This window comes from Cololabis saira, chromosome 14 (assembly GCF_033807715.1).
Source record: "Cololabis saira isolate AMF1-May2022 chromosome 14, fColSai1.1, whole genome shotgun sequence".
NCBI lineage: Eukaryota > Metazoa > Chordata > Actinopteri > Beloniformes > Belonidae > Cololabis > Cololabis saira.
The window spans coordinates 22148000-22163701 of NC_084600.1; the positions used below are offsets into that span (position 1 = coordinate 22148000).

The following is a 15702-nucleotide window of genomic DNA, read 5'->3' on the forward strand; positions in this document are numbered from 1 at the left end:
TTCATCTCAGACTGTCAAGGTGCATTTTTCTCATTTTAAGCTGAGAATGAGCATTTGAGAAGGTAAACTTTAACTCCATGAATGCACACATTTAGTGTGCTGTATGGAGTGGTCACTGGAGGAGGAAAAACCAAACTCTTCTCCACATCCCACTGCTCGTCACATTCTATCATTTAAAATCAGTATTTATAATGCACTTTGATGCCAGTAAATTGCTGAGGAGGAATAGACTGCCTCGGTATGACGTGTTTACTTCATGCTAAGTCACTGAAGTGTTTTATCGCGCTGCCTCTGGCTCACAGCCTGAGTTATGTTAACGAAAGCAGTGGAAGTCTTTGATTACTGGATTAAACTGATAATGGTGATCCTGACTCAGAGTTTGACAGGCTGGCAGCGGATACACCTGTCTGCCAAGCTGCATGTGCTGCTTTTCCTCTTCTTCCTTAGATGGAGTTGTCAACTTATTAGGCAAATGAAAGAGGACGTCATTTCCCTCTAAGTGGACAGGGAGTGATCAGATACCGCAGGGCATTGAAATAAACAACAGTTAGTCTGGGAACGGGGCTCAAAGGTTGGTAGCATATGAGCAAATGTCATATTCACATAGTTGGAAAAATGATGTTTGACTTCACAGATATTGTAATGGCTAAGTGTTTTAAGAAACCCTAGATAAAATTGTTGAAAATGTATCAGCAACATTTCTGATAAATGATTAGTCACTGCAGTCATTTATTAAGCAAAAATGCCTCACATTTACTGACTCCACTTCCTTTATCTGCTTTAGATCAAGCAGAGGAAGATACTAAATTGAACTCCCAAATGTTTGGGTGTGTAACCGGATCACCTAAAATCACCAACAGAGCTACCAATCATTCAAACAAGTGATTGTTGTGGAACTGCTTTAATCCATCACATAACATATACGCATCAAGTAGAGGACCTGAATCTAAGACAGTTATATATATATATATATATATATATATATATATATATATATATATATATATATATATATATAGGAGAAATAGTCTGAGGCATTTAGGGAGGAGAAAAACTATGCCAAAGCAGGATATTTAAACAATCCAAAATCTAAACAACAAATGGAGTAGGATAGACATAAGGTGCTAGTGTTTATGGATTTGACCAAAATGTAGTACTGTACATCAATCACCAATCAACAATTGCACAATCTGCAGTATGCAAGAAGTACCTTCTTCTTCTTCTGGGGAAATTTCCAGTGTGCAATTGAGCAGTCTTCCTGGCATCATGCATCATACAATGTGCCATTACGCTGGAAACTGGTCAGAGCAGACACAGGACTGTCCTCCCCTTGTGCCGTAGCATTGTTTTTTTTTTGTTTTTTTATCATAATACATCCCAACAACAACCTGGACCATTATAGAGTACATGATCTATACTACAGTGTTTGTGCAGTACATTATAGGCCATTTTGAAAAGAGCCTGTGTATACACACTAGCTGTGGAGACACAGGCCAGATCAGTTAAATTACACACCAGGGAAAGTACTTTCAAATTAAAATTTTAAATCATGTTATATACAAAACAGGAGTCCAACAAAAAAAAGAAACCAAGACTGAAACTTAACAAAACCGGACAACAAAGCAAAAATGGAATCTAATTGAAATCCCAAAACTCTAGCAATAAAAACTGATGCAGCATTTAAAACTGTTGTTTTATTAATAATGCAACAAGAGTCAAAGCCCAAGCGCTGCCAACCTGAGTTCCTCTTACATACAGTAACCCTGCAGTTACTCCGTCACCCTGATCTACACCACCCAGCTTCCGAGGTCACGACTCTTCTCTGAGTGACACTTCTCACTCCTCCACAAACCCCTACTGAGCATGTGCAGAATGCCACAAGTTCGTCAGTTCCTGAGATGAGGTCTAACACACGAGTGTGACAGGGTTGTCGTGACGCACGCAAAACGCGGGCAGATATGCAGTCGCCCGTGGTGAGAGGAGAGGAATCTGAAGGAAAAACAGACCTTTGGTGATTGCTAAGCAACCACAGTAGAAAGAGATTGTGTGAGTCAGTCCTTTTGGTTCACAAATGGATGTAGACGTGTACACCGAACAGACATGAAGATGATGGATTCAACACAACAAATCAGACTGGCAGTTCCAGTACACCATGATTGCTTCAGCTAATGCCACACAGCCACCACCACCACCACCGCCGCCACCGCCTCTTGCTGGGAAAAAATACAGCTAAAACGGTTTAGTATATCTCAAATTCTCTCAAGCATGAGCCAAGATCAGTCTCCATCAGCACGTAGACACAGGCAGTTGTCACTCAAGAATCCCCTGAGATGCACATAATGGACTCCTCCCATACGGTTGAAGTGGGACATGAGCACTGTGGTGGGTAGCAGGGGAACGCCTGGGACAATCTCTCAACAATCATCCAAGAAATGCCTTCTGGCTTGATGATTAGACACGCAGCAGTTCCCTGCATATTTTTAGCCAAGCTGCTCTTTGCATTTTGCAGGAAATGAACTGTACCTGGTGAAATGGGGCTCTGCACGGGCCACACACAGTTGCTGAAATGTCAAAATGCATATGTGTGTTTATTTTATGCTTTTCTGTAATAGCTCGTTATTAGGCAGGCATGCACCTCTCCCTCCACACATGTACAGTGTGATTCCACTTTGAATGAGTCACTCCAGCATCCTCCCGTCAGCGATTCCTCTGCCCTCCTCGGAGAGAATCTCATTCTGCTGACGTTAACATGAAGTCGTGGCCAGAGTGACCTCTGCGCGGCTCAAACTCTCGCTCTCACGCAGATGAGAGGTCCGCTCTCGCTCCTGCCGTGCATGCCTCTGCACAACATCCCATAAAGTGACCATCAGCAGCCTCCGTCCCTCACGCATGTCAGTGCAGTATCCCAACCTGTATTATGAGTGAGGGAGGCAGAACTCCCCCCACTTCAGCCCATCCATTGTTCTCCTGGTGTTCCTCCTCATGAATGCTACCCTAAAAGTGAAGCTTCCAGCAGGAAGAGATGTTGGATGTGAAACTCGCGCTGTGTCAGTTGCCATGATGACGCGTGCAGAAGTGTGGAACCGGCATCATGTTGTGTGTTAGAGCTGGATGGGGTGAAGGATTATTTTAAATAACATCTGTTGTGTCCTGTGTTTTGTGTGTGTGTGTGTGTGTGTGTGTGTGTGTCACCATGGACCTGGCCTCACCGCAGATCTCCGACGGCCTTCAGGAGAACTACGCTACATCATCACTGTGGCAGTTCCTCAGTCTGGGCTATGCCCTCATGCTGTGTCCTTTCATCATTGTCTTGGGAGGCATGTTTTTCCTGGCCACTGCGCTGTTTTACCTGGATGACCGGGAGAAGGCTGAGAAGCAGTAAGTGACTCAGACATTGCTGGAATACCGCATCATTATTTCATTTATTATTTACTCATTTGTCCTTTTAAATATTTGATACTTGCTTGTGTTGTCCTCCTCTGGCCTTCTGAGTCAGGGCTCTGAAGGTACACGAAAGCCACCGTAATGTTTTATGTTGCGCTTCTTGACAAGAGTCAAGCTGTCCTCAGAGATGCGAGTAAAGGTGCCAACCCCGCAAGCCAAACAGAAAAGTCTCACTCAGCTAAAAGTACTCAGAGGCTGACACAAGCTATTTTAGCCATGAGTTTGTTCAAGTTGCTCTTTCTTTGACTTTTACCAGCTCACTCCCCTCTGATTCACACGTTCACATTTTCCTTTTTCGAGCACCTCAGACGACGCAAACCGGTAGGAACAGTATAGCTGGTCATGTCCATAAAAGGCTAAAACAAACACAGTCATTCATCCTCTTTGAGATGGTCAGACACAACTTCTTGTTTCTTTCTTTCTATTTTTTCCCACTTTTTTATCACACCGGCTTGTTCCCCTGGTGCTCTGAGAAATGACTTCCTTCCTGTTGAAGATGAGGAACATTTTTGGGCAGGATGGCAGCGCGATGTCTGACGTCTGTCTGCAGCCGCCGCGTCTTCACCCCGTGGCATTTTCCCACACCTAAACCTATCAGAAACATCAGAAAGCAGTCTGTTTCACATCATGATATGAAGTTTTAAGAACTACAAAAGGGATGTGGAAACCGTCGATATCAAGTTTCAGTGGCTTTTCTGCCTTTTTATAATCTCAGATCAAGTGATATCCCTGCTGCTAATATTTACTCTGTGAAATGTTAACACTCATTTTTTAGAGGGGTCTTCCACGGCTGCCACTGCTGAGCCATACTGTGGTTTCTGTTGGTCCTACTCCAGGAAAAAAAGGAAAATAAAATGCAGAACAATGACTAAAAGAGAAACCACAAATTTGAAATTGTGCCAGTAATAGATCCAAGAAGTGGCTGGAGCTATCTAACCACACTACTGCACCATGTGGGAAGATGGCACATGTTCACTCGAGCGGCGACTAAACCACAACTCCTTAACTTTCACACAGCAATCGGTGGGACAATAGGCCAGAAAGACAAATATTTGGAACAAACGTACGGGAAACAAAACCCCCACCCCAGAATAACTCGATGGTCATGCTGTGACCTTTTTTCATACAATGATGCTGAATCTGTGCTCAGATCAGTTCTCATTTAATCTTTTCTACAAAATGTTCACTGTATACATGGAGTTCATACCTAAACTCTATGAATAAATTCTTATTAATAAATCATGTTGAAATCTTTTTACCAGGTCACTAAATAAGCCAATAACAACCTCTGAGATAAGATAAGATCTTTATTTGCCGTTTGTACACAAACACGTAAGAATTCTTGTGCGTTACTCAGGAGTCAAAACATAAATAAGCAACACACTCTATTTACACAAAATTAAAGATGGACTCTATTTAAAGTGTCAATAGTTTGTAAAAGGCCAGTTTGTCTGTTATGATGGTGATAAGTGACAGGAGACATAATTTACATCAAGTCTGCAGTTATAAATAAGTCAATGATATGGGTTTCTTCCAGTCCGAGTCTGCTTTAATAATGGTTGTTAAGTTAGTTTTAAGCCTTTTTTTCCTGTGTGAACATTGGAGTTCATGCTCTTCACAGAAAACGTGCTTTAAAAGAGGCTGCAGGAGAACGTCTGACTGGAGCTCGGAGGGCATTCTCCAAGATGTTTGTTATGGAAATAAAAGGGGTTGTGATTAGGGCATGTTGAGAGTGGCAAATGAGGCTACTCAGTGACAGCTTTTGCATTCACTTGTCAAACATGGATGAACCCAGCCATGGGTTGTTTTGACACAGCAGGGTTTGGGTCATGGACTTGACCCCATCAATTGGGTTGGATTTTCTACCCAAAAAAATGGGTTAAAAGCAACCAAGTATAGCGTTGAAGCTCCAAAATAGTGGACCAGAGCAGAGCGATGGTTAGGGTGCAACATGTAACCCTTGGATTTAAAATACTGATTTCATTTTAAACTTATTTACTGTGCATGCAACTATAGTATGATTTAAATATTAATAAAATAAAATATAAAAAAGCTCATATTTGTAATAGCCAATCTTTTAGTGAAAGGAAACTACCTAAAGACAGACGTTTGTATATCAGTGACCTATTTTATGAGATTTCTTTCACATTTCATAAAGGAGAGATCAGTTATTAGAAAATGTTGAAAAACCCTTTTTCTGACATTTCAAAATTGATGCAGTTTGCTTGTATATTTGATTCATTATAGTCAAAAATGCATCTAATAGTTTTTCCTTGGAAATGCATGAATACATCTACTTATTTTTGTACATGAAACACTAATGTGTCAAATTAGTTAAAATTATCCTTGAGGAAAGTTCACTTTGCTTGTATTCCCCTGATAAATGGGTTAATTGTAAACCACCTTGGTGGGTGACATTGTAAGAAAAACAAACACACTGGTGCATACCTCACTAACTTTATAAAGAGGCTCTGGAGTGCTAAACATTCAAATAAAGCAAAATCTCAAACAGCAGTAGCTCTTATGTAACAAGCTGCAAACAAGGCCTCAGGGAGCAAGAAAGATGAAAATACGAGCACCGCGGCACGACTGGGGTTGTTCCATGACTGTGATATATGTATATATTCCATTCATCCCATGAAACCCCCGATTTATACATTTGCCTAGACTTTACAGAGCGCTATTTCTTTTTCTCCCTTTTAGTGAGTCCCCAGAAACTTGGTGCTATTTATAAAAGACAAGGAGCTCAACGAGTAGCTCACTGAGGCGTGCGTCTATTTCTGGCCCTCAAGAGCACTTTTTTATTTCTAGGTTGTTGGCTTTTTTTAGCTCCAGTGTTGCCATTAATAGCTCTGGTTCAGTGCCTTCCCCCCACCCCCTGCACATCCACACAGTGCACATTTACACTGTGCCAGAGCAGAGCTGTCTCATCTGTGAGCTGTGACTGCAGATCCAGTGTGGGTCAGGGGCTGCAGGAGGGAGGATTAGGAAGAGTTTAGAAGTGCAATGGAAAGACGGAGGAGGACAGCCAACAAGGGATTGATTAAATACTTTTTAAAACATGTTAAAAACAGATAAAATGCAAAGAAAAAGGAATAAAATGTTGTATATGTTTGGTCTCAAAAGCGTCAGTGCTTCCCTGATTCTCAAAATGATTCTTCTGTTTTCAGGTTGAGCCAGCTGACACGGTCCTCAGTCAAGGTATGAGCAGGTAAATTACCTTTTCTCTCAATGACTCATGATTCTTAAACCCTTTTAGTGCTTTTTGCATCAGGCACATTGAGTGGTTGATGACAAAGAGACAGTGGTGGAACATTAGCATTTAGAGAGCTCTCATTATGTGAAGCTTCCTTTCATTAGAAGGCACGCAAGTTTTTTTCCAGGACTTAAAAGACGCTTTGACCCGAGGCCACCCAGACGCCGTGACAGCAGAGGTGATAAACATGTTGATAATAAAGTGATTGGTTCCCGTCACATTGTACTCGAGGCAGGTTCTTGGATTCGACCAACTATCTGGCGCCTTATCAAGAGCTATGCTGCCCTTCCTACATCCTGCCTTTACTACACTCGCACACAACCTCTGTAATTATTAACTTGGGGAGAAAAACACAATTATTGGCAGCGCACCAGCCAACTCTACAAAGTAGAACAATGGGGGACCACTGTAGTTGCCACTGAAGAATAACAAGGATAAACTTTGACTCCTGATAAGGGGAACAAGGAATTGCTTGTGACTTATTTGTAAAGGTTATCAATCTTCGCCAAAAGGTCGAGGTTTCAATCCTTTGTTTAGAATCCGTTTGGGACTGTTTCTCAAAATATTGTACAAGCATTAACAAAAAAACAAAATCATTATTTAATGAACACTTTAGGGTTTCTTTCACCACCTTCCAGGAATGCTGTGTTTAGGTCTGTAGTGTGGCACGGTTGGCAAGACAATTAATAAAGATAAGTGGCCACAAAGCATTTTTTGGATTCCTACTTTGCACAGAGTGAAAATATTTCCCTTGACAAATGTCCTGATCTAATTTGACATGATGAAATTACACCAACTTATGAAAACCAGGAAATGGTGGCCTGTTGGAAAACTGGCAGGATGGACGGAGTTCAGCGCAGGAAGCAGTGTGATCGTTTGCCAACATCGCAATTCCCTGTAGTATTTGAGAGCAACGGTCGATTCGGTGGAAAAATTTGTCTGGAGGTGTAGACGAGCCAAGGATAAGGATGGCCTGGGGATCATAAGGACGAGAACAATACCTTAGATTTTGAAATGATCATTTAATTTAAAAAAAACATCAGTTTATTCTCCAATTAAAGGGAGAGTAAGGAACTTTTTGATGATGTTAAACCTGTTGACGGGTGAAAACATGGAGAGCTAATTCATTTCAACTCAATTCAATACACTTTATTTGTTGAACACGAATTCCCAGCAGAGTCACCCTAAACACCTTACACAGAAGTTAAACAAGTTCAATGCAATCCAATAAAATGCAATGCAGTTCGGTCCAGTTATATTCCAGTTCAATCTCATTTATTCCAGCTGAGTCCAAAGTTGACATTCATCTAATGCCAATTCAACAAAATGAAGATTAAGATTTGCAAAAAGTTTAAGTTAAAAAAAAAAACAGAATAGCTAAAGAACCATCAAATCTTCACTTTAGTGCAATCCATTGTCTTGAGCAAGCATGAGGCAACAGTAGAGAGGAAAACTCCTGATTAACAGGAAGATGCAGCAGAACCAGGATCAGGAGGGTTCTGGAGTCTAGGAAAGAGACAACAGAAAGATTAGTCCAGGGATATCTGACAGTGACACAGACGAGAACACTGATAATTACAAAAATAATGACACACTGTAGTCGTCATACAAGAAAACATTGAAATACTGCAAACAGAGTGGGTTAACTGTGTAAATGGGGAAAAAAGGATGCTCCAACACATCATCTTGGCCTGTAACTGTCATTACTGTTGGCAGGGTGACATTAGCAGGAACAGCTAATGACAGGTGACATGAAAGCTCCCCGCATGGCTGCCACTCATATTGCGTTTCAGAAGCAGCCTGAGGGTGTCATCAGCTCTGTCACAAACGGCAGCCAAAGCGTCTTGTCCTCGTTGTCGGAGGGCTAATTATAGAGATCGGTGATTAAAGCTACATGAGGCCAGAGTTGAGGAGTGCCCGTAAACTGCTCATTTCTATCCTGCAGAAGAACTGCAGAGGCACTTTGCGACAATCGATTTTCAACTAATTTGTCCTGGATGATAATCCACTTAGTACCTTGCAATATTTTCTCCCATGAGTCAGAATCACAGATCAATATTGTTCTCACATCACCTGCTCAGCGGTCGACAAATATGCATGTTACACTCACTGACCACTCCGACAACACGCATTAGGAGGAGAAAATATGATGCCTCTGTGAAACAGGCTTAGGGACAATATTTATTTTACCGGTATTAAAAAGTGTTTCCGACAAGATGTGGAAGTGCATTAGAACAATGGAGTGGAGGAAAAAGACACGACTCTGAAAAATAAGGATGAAGAGGAACAGTAATTGCTTAAGCTGTTGTACATCGTAGGCTATTAATCTCCAGCGAAGCAATCCCTGAGGGGGATCGGATACACTAATTAACTTCCTCTGCAGCGTCCTCTGACCACGTTCACCCTCTCTCCCACACACACACACACACACACACACACACACACACACACACAGCATGATAACTCAAGGATATCCCTGAGTTGGGAGCTAGTCGAACATCAGCGTGAGATCTGACAGCAGAGCTTCACACTCATTTATTCGGCAACCACAGTCCAGTATTACTCGGGAGGGAGCTTCACATCGCGAGCCAGAACTCTGTTTCGGTCACTGGTGTCAAGATTTTAACTCTTGGAAGTGTTTATACAGCTGTGGGCACATTTTTTCCTGCTTTTCCTCTTATCATTCAACAAAATCCAAGTGCTCTGTCAGCGGTGCTGAGTGGGTTCACGGTGTCCAACAGGGCAGGAGCCACAGACTACACACACACACACGCACACGCACACACACACACACACACAGGCCTAAATCTAAGAGGAAAAAGACACATTTGCCATAGTACGGGGTTAGGTACTGGATTATATGCTGTTCCCCGTGAAAGAAATGTCTCATGCGTTCTCAACCACTCATTCACTATTTGAACCTGATGAATCGTGACTTTATCATCTGAGTATGTTTATGACATTAGAGGAAAATATACATCTATTGATCTAAATACCTGGTCATTTAATAATTTCAGATCATCAGCATTTTTGGAAATTTAACTTTCTCAACCTTGTATCATGTCACCCCCAAAGACTTGCACAGTCAGCTGTGGAGATGAAGGGGCCATCACATCATCCCCAACCCTCCTTACCCACAATGCCCCACATAACGCCCCCTATAATACTCATGATGAGTATGTTCTAACATATAGATCTTTTAACATTAAAGACGTGAAGAACAGGGGCAGTGTCGTTTATCAAACCTCTGTGAGACTTCACATTACACGGCTAGTAGAGGGTTCAGTCAGACTTTGTTCAGCTCCCTCCTCTTCGCTCGAGCAGCCAGGAGCCACCAGCTCAGCATCGGTGAGGCTGCAAGGAGGCCGGCCGCTCTCACACATATCAAAGCATTCCCAGCCCTCATTATCCCTGCATCACCCGGCAAGTGCTGTTATTTTGAGTTTGGCTCATATGCAAGTTTACATCAATAATTGATGTTAATAAGTGAGGAAAAGGATTAATCCCAAAAAGGACTGGATCTCTGTGCGCTGAACCAAAACATATTGTTTGCAAAAATCCTCTAATCCTTCTGTGTAGGGTAATTACGGCCGTAGGGATGTTTGTTGCAGTCCGTGTTTGTGTGTATCGGTGTGGGTCGACGGGTGGCTCAGAACTTCTGCAGAGCTTCTGGCTCCAGTCCTGTTGTATCAGCCTGTGCACCGGAGCATCCAGTCCTACGAAGTGTGCTTTCTACCATCCATCTCTCTCGCACCCAGTATGAACATATCACAAGTGCTTAATGGTGTAGTCCCTGTACTTTCCCCTGTGTTGCCACACTCCTCACACGTGGGTGTTATTTATGCACATCTCAGCAACTGGAAGAGATTTTACCAAGGACAGACAGTAGCTATTTATTATATTTCTGCTCGTAAAATAGAAGCAGAATATTTTTATACTGCGAGTTTTCCTGAATTCATCGCAGATCATTTGTCATTCATATTCTTGTTAAACCAAGCTTTCAGTTCAGTAAAAATACATTCCTTCATCCATATCTGTATGTGCTGTGTTATAACTGAGGCAGAAACCCAGAGTCATTAACTGTAAAGCTCCATCTGGCCCCACACCAGCTGTGTGTTGCTGTGGTTTATAGTTGGCGTGGTGCAGATTGGATGGATCATCATTAAGCATGAACATGGCATGTGCTGGCATGCCATGTTCAAGAAGATATTGAGGTCACGGACCTGTCCTGGTGTGCAGGCGTTATCTGAATCGTCTAACCAGATGGCGTCAACGTTAATTACATGAGGATGTCCTGTAGTGAGGCCAGACTCTCACGGAGCTGTATCTGTACCCTTTCTCTCTTTCTCTCAGGTGACGAGCATATAAGGACCCATCTGAAGACAACTAAACTTTGGAAGGATGACACAATGGGGATAAAGAGGCACTGGCAGCCTCCTTCAAACCACACTCACGTCATCGTTCCTTTTGTCACCGCCGCGGTCATCCTCCTCCTTTTGGCTTTCATAAACTATTAACTCACAGCAGAACGAGGGTGCGTCTTGCCCCTCCTTGAGCTACTTCTTGATCACAAACGGGTGAGGAGGTGCTCGGCTGTGTGCTGAAGACACCTCCCTGACGGCGGGAGCGCTCCTCACCTCAGCCTGCGAAGATCCACTGAACCTTTCTGGGAGAAGGCCGGGCTGGAATCGTCCCCCATGACCCCTCCGACTCCTGATGCCATACTACTGAATGCTGACCATGAACCTGCTCTGTCTGCCTGTCTGTCTGTCTGTCTGCCTGCCTGCCTGCCTGCCTGTCCAATAATATGTCTTGCGTGTCTGTCCGTCTCTTCCATCAGCTGTCAGTCTGCACTAAGTGCCATAGCCTCATTACATTCCTTTAGACGTTGCACTGACCACCACCGACCCTCATCACGTTGTTACCCCCTATGTTTACATGCACAAAACAGTTCAGCATCTGATGAAGCTGCACATGTGGCTCTTCTTATTTTCATGTTTCTCTCTAAATACATATTTCAGTTCAAACTTCCGCCTTACCAGTGAATTTTTGTCTGTGTTGCTAAAGGTAGTAAGTTTTCCGCGATTCATCGTGCCTCAGCTTTTTACCATTTTGAGTCTGCAAACTGAACCTGTAAAATCTTCATCATGCGATGCAGCAAAAAAAACAGCAGCAAAAATGATGCTGCAGAAACTGTTGTGTTCTTGGTCAAACAGGCCTCCAACAGTGTGACTTCTATCAGATTATTCTGCACATCTCAGTCACAGTATTAACTACATGAATGCGGTTTACAAGACGAATGCAATATTTTTACGACTCGTTCTGCTGTGCATGTAAACATAGCGAACAACCAAGAGCCAAAAAGTGTTACTGTTTAGTGAGGTCAGTGAATCCGCCTTAAGAACAGGAGGTTTCACAGATGCAGATGCTTCCCATCTGCAGCTGTGACCCATACATGGTTTTATTTCAGCTTTTAGCACTTAAATCAGTGTAGACAGTGCCAGACAACATAACGGAGATGAGAAATTTCTGCACATTATTTTTTTAAGGTTTTCTTCTTCTTCTTCTTTTCGTGTGTGTAATGTTGGATTTGAAGCTGCAGGTTTCTGCCTACGATTGTTTCTGAAGGGTGATGCTGCAATTCGGGTTATTTTTAAAGCGGACACTGGATTTTATGTTTTGTAATTTATTATCTATACGCCCTTTTCCCAAAAGGAAATGGAATGCTATTCTGTTGACAAGAAAAAGAGGGACAGCTGTGTTTTGTGTTCATGAGGAGCAATACAAGAAGAAAAAGGGAAAAAAAAGAGGAAAGCAACTATTTCTAATCCACACTGCCTTATCAGAGAGCTGGGTTCCCTTTTTAAGGGGGTGGCTCCCCGATGGTTTTAGATTTCTGGACGCAGAATTACCCGCACAGGGGCCGAGTCGCTTTCAACGACCTCCTGCCTGCTCACAATAACAGGCATTGTGAAGAGAGGCCTTTCCACCATGCAACTGTAGATATCTCGTTCCACGGTTTTCAGAAAGGACCTTTGAAAAGAGCCGGAGACACAGTCATCAGTTTATTAGTGATTAGAATCAACATCTGAGACACGGAGAGGAAATTCTTGGGGCTTATGTTAGACCGACGGTGAGCTCTTAGTGGTGATAAGCGGGGGATCCTCCTTTGAAGGCACCGCCTTGTCAGACGTCTCTGAAGGAAAAGCAGTCCTACTCAATACCTGCACTATAGGCGGATGTAGAAATGTACATAGAAATAAACAAGAATCTGTGATTGGATTTGTTCACTTTTTGCATTCATTGGGGTGAAATACAGTTTTGTGATTATGCTAATTTAACAGTATCTTATAGAAGAGGTAAAGTCAAGCAAGAGGTCAAATGCTTCATTACAAGCTGCCATGAAGGATCACTTTATGTAAAACATCACCTGGTGCAACTATTTTAGTAAAACCTTTGCTGCAACTGAGATGCTGAGGTTTTAAAATTGTGAGGAAGAAAGAACTGTGCTTGAGGAGAAATGAAAGGTGGAGGATGGACTGACCTTAGCAGAGGAGTGGAAGGAGACTGTGTTGGCTATGTTCGCAGAGATGTGCGAGCGTGACTCACTGGCTGCGCGTGGGGCGCCATGCTGGCTGTGTCCTGGATGCCAGATCATTAGCTTTAGCTTCTCTCTCCAGCTGCGAGGAGCTCTCTGAATGTGATTGTGCCCAACCCGACGTGTTTACACACCTTCATCTTCTTAATGAACTAAGCTTCTTACCTTCCAGTTATCGATTTTACTTGTCTTTTTTAATGTTACCAAATGAGTTGTTTTTTTAAATACTACGATAGATATACAGAAATATATATATAGCTATATGGCGCAGCAACTTTAATATATTGTAAATGATGGCTTGGATGCAATGTATTTATTTGTTTGTTACTATAATGAAGAATAATCTATAAAGGGAAGTTTAAGGTTTGAATATAATACACTTTATTATGTCAATGTGTTTTGAAATGTCTAGTTTTATCTTTTTTTAATCACAATGGAACAACACAGTACCTTTTTTTTAATGTCACAAAGACTCATCCTGTTTACTGTGATCATGAACTTGACATCTCTCACACACATAAACACAAAAACAAATGCAAATGTGATAACTTTAAAACAACCGATTAGTCTCATCGTAGGGATGCAAGATTTTTTGCATTCCTTTTTGTAGCTCTTGTATGTTTGTTTTTTACATCTGATCAAACCATTTTGCACACTTGATGTTCAGAGACTTATTTAAACCGCAGCCTCCGTCTCAGAGGTTTGTCTCTTCATGCTCACAGTAAGTCATCTGTCTCCAGAAGGGAACTTGGCTCTGGCCAAATGGGTCATGAATTGAGCTTCACTTTGCCAAATTTGAGTTGATTTTTAGCACCAGTCCTTTTAGCCTGTTGTATGGAGTTTTTCCGTGTAAATAATCACTGAAGTGATGCGCTGAGAATGTGCAATTTCTTGTCATACAAGAATCCTGTATAAAGAAACCTATTTCTGATGTTGAGCAGAAAACAGAGGTTATTTTTATTTTTAGAGCAAGTCAGTGAAGAAAAAAAGTGTGTGAAGTCAAAGGTTATTATTGTAGAATTGAACTGTGATGCTCCCGTCAAGGGGGAGTGAAAGGAAATGTACATGCCTGTAAATCAAATAAACCTATTTAATCACTTCATATCGCTCTGCAGTCTCTTTCCTCAATTCCCCCCAAAACAAAACAATATCAGAAGGGTATTTATTCATAAATATAAGGTTGAATTATATTCCACTGCATTACTGTATATAAGCTAGTATAACTGTTTCTAACTTATGTAAAGGACATTGAATACATCTGTACACTAAAAATGATTGGAAGTCTTCTTTCAAATTAGATTTTGGCTTTATAAGTTTATTCTTATACACAATATAATCTAAATATGATCATAAACTGTATCTTTGTCTAACTGAATGCAGGATGAATCGTCAGCTTGAGTTGACGTAATAAGTTGACTTTAATAAAGTGTGCTTAACTAATTACTTATTGGTTTTATGCTTCTCAACAAATAATCGGGTATAATTAGTTCATCAGGAACAACCCATGAGGAAAATTAGTCTGTGTAGTCATTTAAAAATAAAAATGATGTAATTAAACTGTAATTAGGATGGTATTTCTGGGGCTTTTCAAAAATAATGAGCTTCAGCAGAAGTGAAAAGAGGAAAATTCATGTTAAAAAAAAGGGGGTTTTAATTATAAACCATTTATAGGAAGAAAGATTTTTCCTAATTTGCCATAACATGCAATTCACAGAAATTGTACAAACTGGCTGAAAACAATTACCATTGCCTATTCTTTTGCATGTTATCAGATAAAAGAATTAAGTTGATGCCTTTATTTTTATTTTACTCTGCAGCATTTATGCCACTGGTCCAAGTCATATTTTTTTCTTTAGACTGTGTGTTTTTTGTTTGTTTTGATTCATTCTGCACATATGTCTAGTAGCAGAGCTGCTGAGCTCACTGACCCCACATACCTGTCCAGTGTAGACTTTCTGTACCTCAACCGACATGACATCATGGTCCAGCTTTTCTCATTTACAGAGGATTTGGAAGAACCCCCATGGACCTACGGTACTGTGGTACAAATTTTACGGTGTGTATTTATTATCTCTATGTCCAAATGACTACATTCAGTTCAATTCAAAAATACTTTAATCCTCGAATGGAAATTAGTTTTCACATGTGAATTCACTGAAAATTACAGCCATGAAACCATGGTTTGTCATGTTGTCGTGGTTAAAAAGCAACAATAAATCTGCTTGAGCAATCCAAGTTTGTGCATTTGTGCACAAAGCTTTTTGCATGTTGAAGAGGTTTGTCTTTGAAAAAAAAAATAATAAGACTGAAGTTATGCATAGACCAAAAGAAAAAGGAAGTGATTTTGTGAACATTTGGTCACAGACACAAAGCAGGAAACTGTGTGAAACATACTAATGACCGT

General features: G+C 41.4%; 1 protein-coding gene across 2 annotated transcripts in view; it reads left to right on the plus strand.

Moving 5' to 3' along the window:
• Positions 1-14400, plus strand: part of spns2 (SPNS lysolipid transporter 2, sphingosine-1-phosphate) — a 58816-nt gene extending 44416 nt beyond the window's left edge. Inside the window, exons 11-13 of one of the 2 annotated variants that reach the window (XM_061740157.1) lie at positions 3215-3378; positions 6615-6655; positions 11054-14400. In XM_061740157.1, the coding sequence (XP_061596141.1) occupies positions 3215-3378; positions 6615-6651 (201 nt within the window). In that variant the 3' untranslated portion in view covers positions 6652-6655; positions 11054-14400. The remainder of the gene's footprint in view (positions 1-3214; positions 3379-6614; positions 6656-11053) is intronic. The other variant, XM_061740156.1, reaches the window with a different exon arrangement.
• The last annotated feature ends 1302 nt before the right edge of the window (positions 14401-15702 follow it).